The sequence below is a fragment of the Macadamia integrifolia genome, chromosome 14 (assembly GCF_013358625.1).
Source record: "Macadamia integrifolia cultivar HAES 741 chromosome 14, SCU_Mint_v3, whole genome shotgun sequence".
Classification (NCBI taxonomy): Eukaryota; Viridiplantae; Streptophyta; class Magnoliopsida; order Proteales; family Proteaceae; genus Macadamia; species Macadamia integrifolia.
The window spans coordinates 23,888,498-23,905,921 of record NC_056570.1 but is presented as its reverse complement, the minus strand read 5'-3'; the positions used below and the strand labels follow the sequence as shown (position 1 = coordinate 23,905,921).

At 38.4% G+C, this 17,424-nt stretch overlaps 1 protein-coding gene across 6 annotated transcripts in view; it reads right to left on the bottom strand.

The window, feature by feature from the left end:
• Window positions 1-17,424, bottom strand: part of LOC122061580 (folylpolyglutamate synthase-like) — a 63,324-nt gene that overhangs the window by 40,994 nt on the left and 4,906 nt on the right. For 3 of the 6 annotated variants that reach the window (XM_042624922.1, XM_042624927.1, XM_042624923.1), the window contains exons 2-6: window positions 16,513-16,641; window positions 15,832-16,019; window positions 13,870-14,093; window positions 10,816-10,881; window positions 2,149-2,273 (exon numbers count right to left, since the gene is read on the bottom strand). In XM_042624922.1, coding sequence (XP_042480856.1) covers window positions 2,149-2,273; window positions 10,816-10,881; window positions 13,870-14,093; window positions 15,832-15,994 — 578 coding nt within the window. In that variant the 5' untranslated portion in view covers window positions 15,995-16,019; window positions 16,513-16,641. The remainder of the gene's footprint in view (window positions 1-2,148; window positions 2,274-10,815; window positions 10,882-13,869; window positions 14,094-15,831; window positions 16,020-16,512; window positions 16,642-17,424) is intronic. The other 3 variants (XM_042624926.1, XM_042624924.1, XM_042624925.1) reach the window with 3 other exon arrangements.

Here is a 17,424-nt window from a genome sequence, read left to right as displayed (position 1 = left end):
ATTACACAAGGCCCAGAGGCAACAAAAACCAAATGGGACAAAACAACTAGGGGGGAGGGGGTGAGAATGGAGGAGGGGAGGCCCCAGGAGACAACAATGAGCCTGTTCCTTGGAGAGTTTCTGACTGGATGGGGTCGGATAGAGGATAATTTGGAACTGACATCAAAGCATATGGCCTTCTAAATCATATCGAAAGATCTAGATTTGGTAGTCCATCCATGGAAATTTCCTTCCATCAAGATATGGTTGATGGTAGCACAGAATGTAAGCTTTCCTGCAATGTCACAGATGGAAGTACCAGAAAAATTAATCCACTCTCTACTAAGAGGAAGCACTCTTCTATTGATAGGCCAGCAGCAACTAAGGACCCTCTTCCAAATGGAAGTGGAGAAAGGGCAAGAAAAGAAGAGATGGTCAACATCTTCAGTACCATTCCAGCGGAGACAACAGGTTGAAGGAACATTGATGTGCCGGTAGATGAGGAAGGATGAGTGGGCAAACAATTGGACAAGGCTCGCCACACAATGAAGCTCTGGCGAGGAATGTGGCCTTTGAACCAAGGAATTTTACGCCAGGGGGCGAGGGGGCCATTTGAATGAATGAAGTTCCAAGCAGAGGCAGTGGTGAATATGCTAGAGGAGGAGGGGAGCCAAGAGATTTTTTTAGATCTAAGACGATGCCTCGGAGGGATTTGGGGAAGAGAGGACCAAAGATCAAACAACGGAGGTGAAGAGGAGGGGGTGTCCAAACACCATCTGAAAGGATGGAATCGACAGTAGCCAATCTGCTTAAGCAAGACGAGAAGACGGTTCGAGGGTGACAAGGGATATAAGGACACCTGAAGTATGCAAGGGGTCAAGCAGACGGAAGTAGGGGAACCATCACCAATGGTATAAGAAATGGCTTAGGAATAGATGAGCGTAGTCCCAAATTATTGCTCCAATCTACCGGTGGGATGATCAATACTTGGAGAACACATTTTCGGATCAAGAACTTCAAAAACATGCACCACAAGTCATGTAGTTGCAGAAATAATATGGCATGGCAGCATCACAGAAAGACAGTCTCCATCAAATACAGAAATCCTTTGTTTTACACACACATATATATATATATATATATATACAAGATTAACCAAGGGAACCTATCAAACGAAGAGGCCTGTTTCTCAAGATCGATGCACTATGGTTTCTGCTACTAGTACAGGTTTCCAGCCTGCTACTTAATCCTCTTCCGACAAACCGGTTGTTAAATGTGACTTTTGTAGGCAGCCATTAAGGCACAAGTCAAGATTCCACTTCAATGTATATAGGGGAAGTGTTTCCTGTGGAGGAGTGTGGCCCCTATGCATGTGCATGAGCCAATGGGAGAGTGCACAAAAGCATCAGGGGTCTAATTTCGCCCCCTCCCCCATGTGTCTGGGCACAACCCCTACACCCCACAGAAAACACATTCCCATATATATATATATATATATAGGGAGGAGGAACTCTGTCTGATCTAGCGTTCACCACGCCCACACACAGCCCCTGTTTTCAGGGGGCATGGGTGTCTTGTCACAGTCCCCCTGAAAACATGGGCAGTATGTGGGTGTGGGAATGCTAAACGGACAGAGTTCTTTCTCCCATATATATATATATATACTAATTCAGTGAACTTACAAAACTTCTCATTAACTAAACATGTAACAATACCCTATAAACTCACATAACATAAAGACAATGACAATAAAGTCCCTGCGGTAAATAAATAAATAAATTGACAATGTCCCTGTGGTAAATAAATAAAGGGAAAAAGAACGCTCCCCTGCTGGCGCAGGAAATGCCCAGACACAGCAGGGTGCTGAAAGACTGATGCTCCCGCCCACCATGCGCTGAAGATGCTCTTGTGTGACATCCCACTGGTCTGCGTGCTGGTGTGCACCTACACCAGCAGGGTAGCACACTTTCTCCCATAAATAAAACATTAACTTCTTATATGAGCTCGTGTGCACGTGTGCGCATATGTTGTATAGTTGTATGTGCTCATGTGGTGTGTGTGTTGAAAGTTTGCATCATCATATTGGACAACAAGTGTGCTCAAGTACATTAGAGAAAAATGAATATATATATATATAGCTGTTAAATGGTGATGCTTTAAAATACTAACCCATCTATACGAAACCTTTCTCTCACATCAATTAGATGTGGGGATGTGAAGAGTCCAGTTCTAAAACCACATTCACGTAAAATGGCCTCACAGAATATGCATGTTGAACCCTGCAATAAAAATTTCTGTTGAGAAAAAAAAAACACATTTGAACAATTTAAAGAATCCTCACGTGCAAATCCCATCATGAAGATGACTCAAATAATCTGCAAGATAACATGAAGCTCTAATGCACATTCATGGCCCAATACGGACAGGACACATACACAGCCCTAAATTATTGCCAGTTTGTATATTGGTCTCTGCTCAATATTTTTGGATATCTATCAGACTATCACATCCCTGACACCACCTATCCATCAGGTAATTTTCAGACTACATGCGCCAAATAGGGAATACATAATATGTTTGAAAACTAAACTTCAACATCTTCGATTTAACAGCAAGACAAGGTAAACGTTCAATACATTGTTGTTGAGGTGTCACCTAGGTGTAGCGTCCAAGAGACGCCATGGTCATCAAGGCGAGCGCCTTGGTCGCCTACGAGGGCTGTCATGGACAAGTTTGTAAAGGGTCCAAAACAGCCCATGCGGCGCCTTAGCCAACACTTGATCAAGGCCAGCCTAACACCAGCAAATCCATTATAGCATTCACCCAAACTGCCTCCACAATAACTTACGGGATGGGGCTTGCATACAAGCCACAAAACTAAGCCAGGGTTAGCTCAACCAAGCCTACAGTGTAACTTAATTGCATCATCACTGAGATACTCACCCAAAAACTAGGGCCACCTGACAAAGCAAGTCTAACAACCTAGAAGTTACTTCCCTGTGTCTAAGCATAGACACTCATCCAATAACATGGACCCCACATTGTAGCAACCCTTCACTAGTGCCACACCACCCTAGGGCAAGCCATGCCACACCAAGTCAAGGATACAACAAAGCCGACTACCATGTTTGTGCCCAGGGTGCCTATATCACCCAACTTGAATGGCCCACAAAGCACACCGAAGGTTTGGCAGACCTACAACGCACTCACTGATGGAGGGCTAGTAGGGGTAGGTAAGAAAATCCCTGAGATGCTCATAGTTGCAGAAGATAGGGAGAAATCACACAAAGAAGGGGGGGGGGGGAGAAGAATCACACACACAACCCTTAGGCTCTCAACACTCAAAACTCAATTCATCTTTTTCAATCTCTATCCATTCAAAGTACATATGCTCCTCTATATATAGAGGCTTGAATAGGAATCATAACAAACCTAGAAGCTAGTCTTCAAGTAGAACTAGGCAATACCTAATAGGAATTGGAACCCAAATAGGACTAGGACTAGAACTCCAACATAGAGTAGGACTAATTAACTAGTCATTCACTAATAGGGAAACCTAAACTGACTAGGAAACTAAAATAACCAAGGAAATAGACTCAAAACAGGACTCTAACTAAACTAATGAATTAAATCCCGTTTTCTTACTTTCTATCCATATTTAGGCCCATTAAACTGGATCATTACAAAGAATACCCATGGGATCAAAGGTCCAACACATACATAACCCAATCCAAGGCTTATGTGCAATAAAATAAGCCTATTAAGTGACTTATCTACATCAATTCCCTCGATGTTGAGAAAAACTCATCCATGGGTTTTGTAGAATGGGAGAATCAACACCAATAGATCAATATCCATCTTTGCCTGTATGAAGTCACCATCAAAATCATGATCAAATGCTATGAAATCCACGATGCGAAGTTCATAGGTGAAGTAGAGACTCGGAAAAATAAAATCAATCGGTTCACTAAAGAGATCAACTGATTTAAATTTTTCCACAAGTTGATTTTCAACTTCCAACGGTGTCACTCATCTTCTACCACTGGTGATTCATGTTCTGATTCATCTACTTATTGTTCAACGTCTGAGATCACATAGTTGAAGGTAGAGTGTACTTGGATTTTGACGCCATCAAGCTTCACTGGCATCAATTGCATTTGTTGACTAGATTAACCAATAAAAGCTCTAGACCCACCGGCCAAATTGATACCAAATTGATGGGAGGTGAATGGAGTTAGGTTTCAGTAGAGCAAGGGACCATTCGGCTCTAATACGACTTGATGGAGGGCCGGTAAGGGTAGGGAAGAAAATCCCTGAGATACTTAGAGTTGCAGGGGATAGGGAGAAATCGCACAAAGAAGGGGGGAAGAAGAATCACACACACAGCCCTCAGGATCTCAACACTCAAAACTCAATTCATCTTTTTCGATCTCTGTCAATTCAAAGTACATATGTTCCTCTATAAATAGAGGGCTATATAGGAATCATAACATGACTAGGAGCTAGTCTTCAAGTAGAGCTAGTCTTCAAGTAGGACTAGATAATACCTAATAAGAGTTGAATTCCAAATAGAACTAGGACTAGAACTCTAACATGGAGTAGGACTAATTAACTAGTCATTCACTAATAGGAAAACCTAAACTGACTAGGAAACTGAAATAACCAAGGAAATAGACTCAAAACAGGACTCTAACTAAACTAATGAATTAAATCTCGTTTTCCTACTTTCTACCCATATTTTAGGCCCATTAAAGTGGCCCATTACAAAGAAAACTCATGGGATCAAAGGTCCAACACATACATAACCCCAAGGCTTATTTGCAATAAAATAAGCTCATTAAGTGACTTATCTACATCACTCAACCATATTAGCAGTCTAATGTAGGACTAAATTTGAACAATCAAACTAGACCCAAACAATAGGAACTTTTAGACCAAAGAACAACCAAAACCAATCCCAAATATATATAAAAAATCAGACTTCAAATATCATTCTAGAAAACTGTCGACCTCCAGGAACAGTATTACAGAGAATAAATAAAACAGTAGTAGCCCTTAGACTAAACCAAGGACTGAATAAGATGACTAACAGATTCAAGTTATCAAAATATACGAACAGCAGTCCAGAAATCAGTAGCAACACCAATAGGAATATCGATTTCAGAAATAGAAGCTACAGGCCACTAGAAGACAAAATTATGGTGATTTTAAATAAATCACAACTGGCTGAATAGAATCAGCTAAAAAATGGATCGAACCCTACTTGGACAGGGAGGAACACTCGATCAAAAAACTAGAGCAATCCGACAACTAGAACTGGTTCTTCCAGTAGGGCCGAAGGCTCTGTTTTTGCAGAAAAATTCTGGGTAGATTCAGAATTAAGCATACCTGATTTGTAGCATTAATAAACCTTGAAAATAGCAAAGAACTTAAAGAGATTAATAAAACTTGAAGTAGACCTCCTGGACTTCACGCCGTAAGGAGTCGTTGGATCACACACCAACCCACAATTTGATCAAACACAAAGTAACCTCATAGAGGAGCAGTGACAGCAGCATATGTTCTTCATAAAAAAATCGTGGGCAGCAATAGCAGCCCTACTTTATTTAGAATGATGGGGTGTAAGATTACAAAGAACAGAAACTCAAAGCTACTAAATATTGACTGAATAAACTATCAACATGTAGTTACTAAAACTGGAAAATTGTAATCTAGTGAAATTAGAAACTAACTTAGAACAGAAATTAGAAACTAATTTAAGACTGAAAAATAGAAACTAAATCAAACTATTTAAGTAATTAATAACCCCGTCACTAGCCCCAAATCGTGGGCCATCTTGGACTAGATCCGGTCAACCCAGTCAGTCACTTGGGTCGACCCTCTTGTGCCTCCTGGTGTAAACCCTCGGTACTGCATCACCATCACTGTCACACAATGTGTGCTAGTAATTAGTACCCAAACAGACACATCCAAGGCACATCAAATCCAAGCCACGCAAAGGACAAGCACACCCGTATGCAAGACTCAGGATAGCTCAGTCGCTCAAGCCTATAGTGCCATTGACTCACACAAAGTACTAGTAGCATCACAATCTCAAGCCTCTGCATCACTAGTAGAGCACCATGCAAGTGCCTCCCGCTGAACATGGTCCCCGTTAATAACCAAACCTACAATGGAAACACCCACAACCCACTTCACCTAGTGAGTGCCACAGGAAAATCGTACGGATTTTACGAAACCATGTGCTATGGCTCGAATCCGTAGTCAATCCCATTTCCGATAGGAGCAGTTGACAATTAAATCCCATTTTTCCCATTATTTTCGTATCCGTAATAGTGCGAAAAGAAGGGGCAAAGCACTAGATACAAGACTCGAGCCGCGAGAGTGGTACCAAATTGAGGCAAACTCTGAATACTAGATATGACCCCCCCCCCAAAAAAAAAGGGGTCAATGTCGGCCAGTGAGACGATGGGGGATAAGCTTCATCTATGTGCTTTGATGCATGTGCGGCCAGGCCAATGCCATACACAATGCCTAGCATGGCATTGTGTCATGGCACAAGCAAGGCTTGGTGGGTAGGGTGGCCGTTACACAATGCCATGCTAGGAGCCATGGCACCATGGAGGGTGAAGCACACCACCCTTCCTCAAGGTAGCTCTTATGACTTTCATAGTTTTCTAGAAGTACATATGAACCCCCTTATTTTGTCATACATCACACAATGCCATGCTAGGAGCCATGGCACCATGGAGGGTGAAGCACACCACCCTTCCTCAAGGTAGTTCTTATGACTTTCATAGTTTTCCAGAAGTAGATATGGACCCCCTCATTTTTTCATACTGATGTATGAAAAAAAGAAGAAACAGTCCCAGCTTGATAGGGATTAAGCCCATCCTAGTCAAGGGCCTAGTTAGTTAGTTGCTTTTATTTTAAGTAGTCTTTTAAGTTTTCTAGTCAATTTTTAAGTCTCACCTCTATGAGAGTTGTTTCCTGTTTAAGTCATGTTTGCTATTAGCAACTAGGACTCTACATTCTTAGTTGGATTAGAATTGTTTTTAGTTATATATAAATAGCTTCTAAGAGCCATTGGCTCCTCATGATTTGATGAAATAAGAGTTCATTGTCTTCTTCAAAGGAGTGCTATGCAATTCAGTGAAGGGTGAGAGATCCTTGGGAACTGTGAGATTTTGCTCAAGTTTTATTGGTGAGAAGCCATTAGCTATCTATTCTTTCTTATACTCTTTTTTTCTGCAAATAAGGTACTACTTAAATCCTTTGTCAATTGATATTGCTGTTTGTGTTTGGTTCCCTGATTTGAGATAAATCATCCTTCATTAGTCTACTGTTCTTCCTAGTATTCTGTTCATGTTATATATCTGGGATTTGGGAAGACACTTTTGGATCCCGTGACTGCTCTGTTTTAGAGCCTAATTTCAGTCTGAATCAACAATTAAAGTATCGGTGTCGGTCGCCATAGCAGTCGGCTAGATTTAAGATACATATCAGAGGGTATCGTATCGTATTAAAAATATGCTAAGATACACACAAAAATGGACAGGATACACATTTTTATACACTGGCATTAAAATATATATATATATATATAGTTATATGAAAAAGCAACATATAATATGTATCATGCATAAACAATAAAATGGATACCACCGTATTGAGAGACAAGTGCATTTAATTGAAATTGATACAAAGAATGAGGTTCTTTAAGAATAGGAGCGGCTAGGATGATGTTGTGCACTGCCTGTTATTGGTGAAGCTTGATCTCAGTTTAACCAAGAAGTACTGGTGATCTTTCTCAAATAATGGCGGTCCCGCTTTTCACGATTCTGGTTTCATAAAAGTCATTCTGCCCTTTAAAGAGATATCGAGTGTACCTAGTCGTATCGGTACTGTATCATACCTAAGGATTAAAGTATCGGTATTGGTCGCCGTATTGGTCGGCCAAAATTAAAATACGTATCGGAGGGTATTGTATCGTATCGGAGATACGCTAAAGATGCACACATAAATGGATAGGAAACATTTTTTTAAACACTTTTGCATAAAGAATTTGTTAAAAAAAAGCTATTGATAACATGTATTATGCATAAACACTAAATTGAGGGTATCGCACTAAGAATTCAAGGTTTGTCGTTGTCCCATAAATGTAAAATCCTTGTTCCCAACCTTGATTTTCACTTTAGTTAGAGAGAAATATAACTGGCAGCAACTTTAGAACAAAAAACTCTCAAAAAATCGTGTTTTCTGAAAAAATTATCCATCTTGGCCATTATATGACCGTAGCGCATTACTCACCGATAAGTACCGATATTCATAGATACGTACCGATCAATACATACTGATACTCACCGATACATACGGATACATACCGAAACGTACATTTCACCTCGATTTTATATTTTCCGTAAAGTCATATCGGTGCATATCGTATCGTATCAATGTGTATCGATGGTGTATTGATGCATATCGATACGTATCATAGGATATATATATATCGATACAAAAGGATTATAAAAATTCCATGTATCGTATCGGTGTGTATCGTATCGGTCAGCTAAATTTAAGATACGTATTGGAGGGTATTGTATCGGCATCAGAGATACTTTAAACCATTCATACCATATCGGCCGATATGGTTAATGCATACCAATACCCTTAAACTTTCATTCATTTGGGCAAATGTACTTATCAATGGGGGTATCATAGAGGATCGTGCAATATGGTACAATACGATACTCATCAATACCCAAAACTTTTATAAAATACCTGTATCGTATTGGTGAGTATCATATTGATACTAACCAATACTAATACGTATCGGCCGATACATATGGTACAATACACACCGATATTTTAAATCATGGTCTGAAGTGTTACTCCACTTGAGATAGATATGACCTTCAGATCAAGGATAATTTTTGGAGCATTCAAGGCCTTAACTAAAAATGACTTTGAGTAGGGTTTGCTGCTGATCTGATTTTATAAGATTTCTCCTGAACTTGCTCTGTTTCAAGTCCAGATGTGAAGATTTATTTGTTATCTCAAATCTGACCATTACATTTGGGTTATATTTTGGGGATTGGAAAGAATCATCCAAGACTATCCTTTGACCTGAAATAAAGACTTATCTGAGTCTTTTGATTGTTTGCAATTAAATTTCTCCCATTCTCGAATATTGTGTTCTAATTTTGAGACCAGCTATTTGTTCTTCCAAACCTAAAATCTACAGACAAGACGATTTCTCAATAACCTGTTTGTGAGAGATTGTTAAAGATTGACCTTCATCTGAAAGGGTTGACTTTTCTGATTTGGGTTTACTTTGAATCTTGTTAAGATGGGTGTGTAACCTGAACCTAGGATCCATGCTACCTACACCCCGCCACCTCCCCCTGATGCACACCCATGCCATACTGCACCAAGCACAAAGGCCATTAATGAACCACCAAGCACGCACACGCGTGCCACCTCTAGTGTCACGGCCAGGCAACACTTCGGCCGTGACAGGGCACCCTGTCGGTGTCGCCTAGCGTTTAGGCCCCCTCCAACGCCTTGGGTTGCCTAGACGCCATGAAAACTATGGTTCAATACATGGTGGCAGACCATGTTGAGATGGGAACCCCAACTTGACATGTCGCTAATTCAAGGCATGCATTTGTAAGGATGGCTCAAACCTGAATCATTACAAGGTTCTGGTGCCACTATGACATGGAACCACAATGTCTTTATAAGTGACAGCTACCAAATTCACTAGCGCTTTGAACATTATCCTTCCCCATCTCCCTCCCCCTCTTCAGTGTAGCAAGCTGTCAAGTGTGTCAGATTCAAATCAAATTCATACATAGAGGGCCATAACCCAGCACATGTCCTACTTTCACAGGATTCCAGGAGTGGTAGACATGAGCTGGTCCTAACTTCAGCATTTTTGCACACAGTGGCTACCCTCAGAGTTGAACCTGCATCTTCATGCTGGAAACCCAAGAATTTACCATTGCACCAAACAAAGGCCCCCTAGTGATCCAAATCAAAAGTGCATAGAAAATTGCACGATCCCAAGTCAAATTCAAAGCTAATAAATATTTAAATATCCAATTCTATCCTACCTAGTCCAAAGGCTTAGTTGTTGTCATTGTTGTTGTATCCTACCCAGTCCAATTATATATTACCAGTAATGGTTTTGAAAGACTTCATAGAGAACACAATATCCACTTCTAAGAAAAATAAAATTCAGAAAGAAAAAAGATAAAATCCAAAGAGAGTCTTAAAATTGTAAAATTAACAATTATGAATATTATATACATCATATTAATATATATTTTATATGTGTACGTATAAGAGAAAATAAGCGGATCAGGGCATTATCAAACTGGGTCCAATGACTAGTCAAAACACTTGTAATTTGATTAGATCTTGATCGGATCAGACCCAAGCCTTATTGATTTATCATCAAATTGGATCTGGAACGAGATCCAATCCATAACAATCTACACAATGAGTTCAAGTCTCTAAAAATTGAAATCCCTCCACAGTTGCCCAAGATACTGCTAGTCTTGTACACGGCTTAGCCTAGATAGGTATGATCTCAACGCAGCCGGAAAACCAAAAAAAAACAAAAAAAGACCAAAATATTTCTGTCCATTACAGCCAAAATTGTGAAACTCAGATACAAGTACTGAGTACGGAGCATAAATGCAATGATAACATCATCAGAAGTGGAGAGAATGATACAAATGCTATCAGGAACATAATTATGAAAGGCAACCAGATCTGATGCATATATTTTAATAAAATATTTTACTTATATGGGTTTATATGGGTTAATACCTTCCCTTTAGTTCCAGCAACATGAATAATTTTGAGACCAGCTATTTGTTCCTCCAAACCTAACATCTACAGACAAGAGAATGATTTCTCAGTAACCTGATTAGAAAATAAATAAAAATTAAAAGACATGGTAATAAATACCATGATCACAAACTTTAATATAAGACGCATATTTCAGGATACAACCAGGACAGCATACTCAAAAATAATAAGCTCACAAAGGAAACATGCAAGAATTGAAACAGCACCTAGTTTCCAAATTCTTTTGCTTGTACATACATGAGATGAAGAAGAAAAGTGGCAGAAAAGATAAGGATCTTTTTTTTGTTGAATAAAGAATTTCATTACCAAAAAGAGGGAAGGGGAAAAGGAATATACAGCTCCTAGGGGCAAAGAAAAGAAAAGACGGGGGGTGGAGACCATTACAAGGGAGGGGAGGGGGAGGGAAAAATGGAGGGACGGAGGCCCCAGGAGACAACAATTAGCCTGTTCCTTGGGGAATCTCTGACGGGATGAGGCTGAATCATCTTATTATACCATAATTCCTATACCATAAAATAACATGACCATAGTTGCACAATGTCTAGGCAACCTAAGGTATTGGAGGTGGCCTAGACACAAGGCGACACAAATAAGGCAACCAAGTGCCTGCCTAGGCAACACCTTGACAACTATGAATATGACTAAGCCTCTAGCCTCTATAATATTCACTTTAAATGAAGTTCAATACATATATGATTCATCAAACTTGTTTAGACCTAAAGGACAAAAAGATGACGAATTTTTCTTTGTAAATTTTAGAAGCATATATATTTGGGGTGGAAAAAATAAATCACCTCCTTTTTTTCTTCAATACAGTTAAGTTGGAGCATCTTGTTGATGCAATATCATTCCAACTCTGTTCAAATCGAGTGAACTTCATTTTGAAGAGTCAACACACGTTAAAATAGTTAATGTTTCCATGACAAGTGTCTTAGACTTGTTTTCAAGAGTCAAGAGTCAGACATGGGCTCAACTCAAGAATGTGTGTGCCATGTATTACCACTAAATTAAACAAAGTTCACCTAATACCTAAAAGAATTCTCAGAAACATAGTTGTCACAGCATCTAGGTGACCCAAGGCGTTGGAGCAGGCCTGGATGCAAGGAAACACTAACAAGGCACCTAGGTGACCAAGGTTCTTGGACAAATGCCATAACAACCATAGTTGTCAAGGTGTCGCCTAGGCGTCCAGGCAGTTTGCCTGGGGCCTAGGCAACAGTCGCCTTGTTGCACTGTATGCCGCCTTATGTTTTGGCACTTGTTTATGCGAAGTATCATTTAAGTAAATGTTTTTTATATTATTCATAAATAAGAAAATACCCCTATTTGAATTCAATAAAAATAGTTTAAAAATCAAAATCCAAAAGGATAAAAAGTCAACCCCCCAGTCCAAGAACAAAAAATGGATTTTGGTTATAGGGGCGATTTTCAACTTTTAAATGCTAGGGTTTTTCTCAATTATGAAAATTTTATAAATTCTATCACGTTAAAATATTGCAAAAAACCAAAAGTCTGGTAAAATAATTTTTTGTTTTGATATCCATAAAATTATTTTCATTCAGGCAATTTTAACAACATTTGAGCACTTAAAAAAAAAGTTTGACTGGAGCATAACTTTGTCATTACAACTCAGATTTAAGTAATTTTAGATTTGTTGGAAAGCTAGTTTTATATTATAACTAATATAAAAGGTCTCATGTAAAAATAATATCATTTGACCAATCAAACTTATTATAGAACAAGAGCATTTCTATAAATTTTAATTTTTTATAACTTAATATGACTTAATGTTAATTTTTTATGATTTAATATGGCTAAATGTTGATTTTTAATGACTTGATGTTGTTTAATCTTGATTTTTTATAATACAAGGTATATATAGCTTACTAAATAATGTTAGAAAATGGGAAAAATAAAAAATAACACTTGGTCGCCTTGTTTGCCTTAAGGCGGGTGCCTTCTCGCCTAAGCGCTTAGACAACCCTCCACTACCTTGGTTCGCCTTGGCGCCGTGACAACTATGCTCAGAGATCTTACAAAGAAAATGAACTGAAGTACTGAACCCAGTAATTGGAAGTTTTGAGTAACACTTGATATTTTAGAATTAAGAAATTCATTCATAATTACTTCACATGAGCAACTTGTTCTTCTTGCAAGCTTCAGGGGTGAGGGGTGAGGGGTGAGGGGTGAGGGGTGAGGGATGGGGGATTAGGTGTTGCTTAATATGAACACAAAAACTTCTTATTAGCTGTACTTTTCTCGGGTCAGTAATGACCGATACGATACTTATTTTTAAAAAACAATCTGTATCTTCTCTGTATCAACCAATATGGATCGACACTGTCCGATATGGTACGGTCCAATACAGGACCGATATGGATCGATACAGGTAAATACTCTCAATATGCCTCATTTAAACCTACAAAACAGAAACAATGAGTCGGCTACGAAACTGAGAGCAAGCAATAGGCCTTGGAAACTTCTTTTTGGCTCCGATCTGAGTTGGGGAAAACCATCTAGCACTAAAAAAGACCCTAATATTAACTATTTCAGCAAGCAAAAAAGAGGTTTTTCGGAGGGGGGGGCAAATCTTTTTTTTTTTTTTTAATCCATAGATTAGGTAAAAATGACTCAAATCCTTGCATCAAACTGATATGCATTTTTACATATTGCATAAAAAGTGTTTTATGCTTCAAAACTGTATTTTATATGCATCCTAATCACATCCATCTGTCTCTTCATCGTTTTTATCCGTATTGTTAGTGTATCCTGCATTTCTCCAATATGATACAATTCATCTCTTAAAATCAACCTTACAATACGATACCCGGTACTGATACTTTAAAATTGCATGAAACATTGAAAGTATGATGACAAGCCGAGAATTGTAAGGTCTCCATTCCCATATAATCCAAACTACCAACCTAATCTTATAGAAATCATGAACTTGGTACTTGCACTTACAGGAAACATTTACCAAAAAAAAAAACTATAATTGGTACTCGCATTTACCTTAAGATATATATGCATCCTCTCCAATTTCCCGTATCTACCTTTAGTTATTCCATCTATACTTGATTTATCTCCACGCTTCTGGCAATAAATGAGAGAGGAAAGTGCTTCCATAGCAGTTTCATAAGAAGAAGACACAGGGAAGTCCTGAAAGCTTCTTTCTCCAACTTCATCACTTCTCATTTTCTCGATGACTTGAAAGGACCAAGTTTTATATCTCAAACCTGCAAGTTAGAAACACATAGGTGACAGGACACAATACAGACTGAAATTGGGAGAATGAATTTTTCAAATACATAACTGAAACTAGAATAGAAGACCAGGAAGGCATGAAATACCAAGATATCTGCAAACTCCACTTTATTTTTTCTTTTTGATTTATTTTCTTTTATTCTTTAATTAATTGACCATTACATAAATTACAGCAGAAGCAACTACAAGGTTGCTAAAGCAAGATGCAAAAGAAAAGAAGGAAAAGTTTATAAGCTTGTCAATCGTTGAGCAGACTAACAGATCTAAACAAAGAGGCAGTGGATATGATCCATGGGGTCTGTGCAGGAGGTAAAAGTGATAAAGAGAGCTCTTCATGAAAAAGAGACATGAAGAGACCTAATAGAGATAGGACAAGAATAGACATGAAGCAAACTGTTAATAGTCACTACCCCTAGTGACATATAAGAGAGGTCTATGCCCCAGCTTGAGGGGGAGTGTTAAAATACTCTCGGTTTATGGTGATTTAGTTGTGTCTTGGTTCAAGATTTAGTTGTGTCTTGGTTCAAGTGGTTCATGTGGGTTATATTGGGTTAGTTTGGTTTGTTTTTGTGGTTTATGTTTATAAGGGTGTTTTGGGTATTGCATAATGGCCTAATGGGTTAGGTAGGTTCGGTGGGCTTAGACCTTATTGATTATATAAATTAATACCCTCCCCATGGTTTTGTGTATTCTATTCACAACACAAACTGTGGGCAGTTTCTCTATTCTTCTCTCTCTATCAATCTCCCTTCTTCTTCCTTAGTTCTTTGACCTCTCTATCGCTACTGCTGATCTTTTAATGTGCTGATATTGTCACAGACCTACCATATGGCTGCACATGAGTTGGCCCATGTGATAGAGGACCTTGTCAAAAGTACAAAATGAATATAATAATGCAAAATAGCATCTTTTTTTTTCATTTTGAATCCATTTCTGCTGCTGATTATGGCTTATAATTTCCCAAGTTAGATGGTTCAATTTCCTCTTATCACATGAACCCATTCATGTACTGCCACATGGGGAACCACACATAAAAAAAAAGTGTCCCAATGCTTAAAGCTCCTGCTACTGGAGGGTCTGAGAGGGGCAAATGTAAGCAGCCTTACCCCATGCTTCACAGAAGAGGATGTTTCCCAGTTTCGAACCCGCAACCAACAAGTTGCAATAGCTCAATTTAACTGTTGGGACCGTACTACCATATATTTAGTTGTTATAGCTTACCGGTCACTGAGCATAAGGACCCTGAAAAGAGGTCACTTGTTAAATTGGTATATCTTTTAAATTAATGACCATGTCCTTGGCTTCTACATTTATATTTTTTATTCTCTCTTCCTTTATTGTCTTCTACACCTTTCAAGTCATCGCTTTAAAATTAAAAAGCTTCAACTTGGTATCAAAGTGACGAAGCATATCCATACATTTATGAAAAGGTTGCTAGTCAGCTACAGTTCTTTGACATCACAGAGAAATTATGAAATCAACAATTTTATGGTTTGCACAAAGCATACACCAATATACCAGTTGATCTACCTCATTTTTTTCTGGACTAGTGTGATAAAGGATGGCTACATAGTAACATAATGGTAATATGATTTCATGTGAATCATGTCATGAACCAAAATTTATAAAATTTGAAAGGGATACTATAAATTCACTATTTGTCATCTCTAGAAAGAGGGGAAAAAAAGATTTCTGCAATACAGCAAGAACCTGGACTTGAAGCTTGACCAGTATTATCATGCAAATCTAGGCAAGCTGGCCGACACACAGTGTTCCAAGTTATTTTGCTGAAGAACTGCCCTGGTTTTCTTCTATAAGAGAATGGAACCACAGAGATCTCAGGCCTCAAGCAAGTATTTATATGGACATGCATCAGGATACATCAAACCTGCAAAGAACTGAAGAAGCATGTACTCATTTTTCAATTCAGTTAAGTTTAAATGCAAAGTTGAATTGAAGGCAATTAACCAAAATTTCCTGCACATACACAAGGACAAGATAGAAAAAAGAAAGGCCTTCAAAGAATTCCAACATAAAATTAAATATATACTACACAAGCATGTGTCAGTAGTTAAATTTGGTTGATATTCAGCTGACAATTTTGAGGTTGTTAAATAAAGCAAACTACACAGGGATGTGGAAGCATAAAATAAGAACATTTATCAGCAGCTAGAATCCCAATGTTTCCTACTATGAGTCCATAAATCAATAGAACCCATATTGCCATATTCTTGAGAAAGGAATTCAACAACCTTGGTCAGTTTTCCACAGAATGCCATAAGATTTCACTTCTTCAGAGAGAAAAATAGAACACAACCTTTCACCATATTATTTACAAAACCATTCTAAAGAAGTATCCAGCTAAGGTGATAGCCTCATCATGTCCCTAACCTTGTGACTAAATCTTATGTTTGCACATCAGCAATTTAAAGGACTGCTTTTCCTATCAAAACCTCATCATGCCCTCTTTTGAAAGTGGAAAGTAGCTTGCCAGATGCTCACTGTTCTAGCTCCATGGCACTGAAAATATATCAGGGATCAAGTGATATTAGGATAGTATCAAAAGAAAAAAATGTTAAATGAAACTCCAATGAATATTAAGATAAGGACTATTATCTTAAAGAAAAAGAGGACAAGAGATTAGCATAGGAATAAGGAAGGAAGAAGGAAGATATGATTCATTATCAAATTTATGATCAACCAAAACAAATTGTTTTCTTACTTTACTTGGATGTGATTCATTGAATAGAACAACATAATAAAAACATTATATAACAAAAATATAACCCCACGTCCATGTTCTAATTGGAAATCAAAGAGATTAGGGTTAGAGATGAGGGAGAAGAAGAAAAGAGATGAAGGAAGAAGAAGGAGAGGAGTTGAGAGGAGAAAGAGAATGAAGAGTGCAAATCGTGGGAGGGCATTTTGCTCTTCACACCTATATTAGGTTCAAACTAAAAACTTAGGGAAATTACATAGTCCTCCCTAGAGAGGTAAAAGAGCAAAAAGGAAAATACAACTTAGGACAACTTAATATAAAGACAGTTCCTAAAGTACCCCTATTACATAAACTCTAACACTCCCCCTCAAGCTGGAGAATAAATGCCATACATTCCCAGCTTGCATAAGAGGGTATTGAACTGGTGAAGGATGAGTCCTTTAATGAAGATTTCTGCCAATTGATCACCTGTTTCACAAAAGGTGTGCAAATGTTGCCATAGTCAATCTTCTCTTTGATGAAATGCCAGTCCACTTCAATGTGTTTTGTTCTATCATCCTATATTGGGTTATGGGCAATGTTTA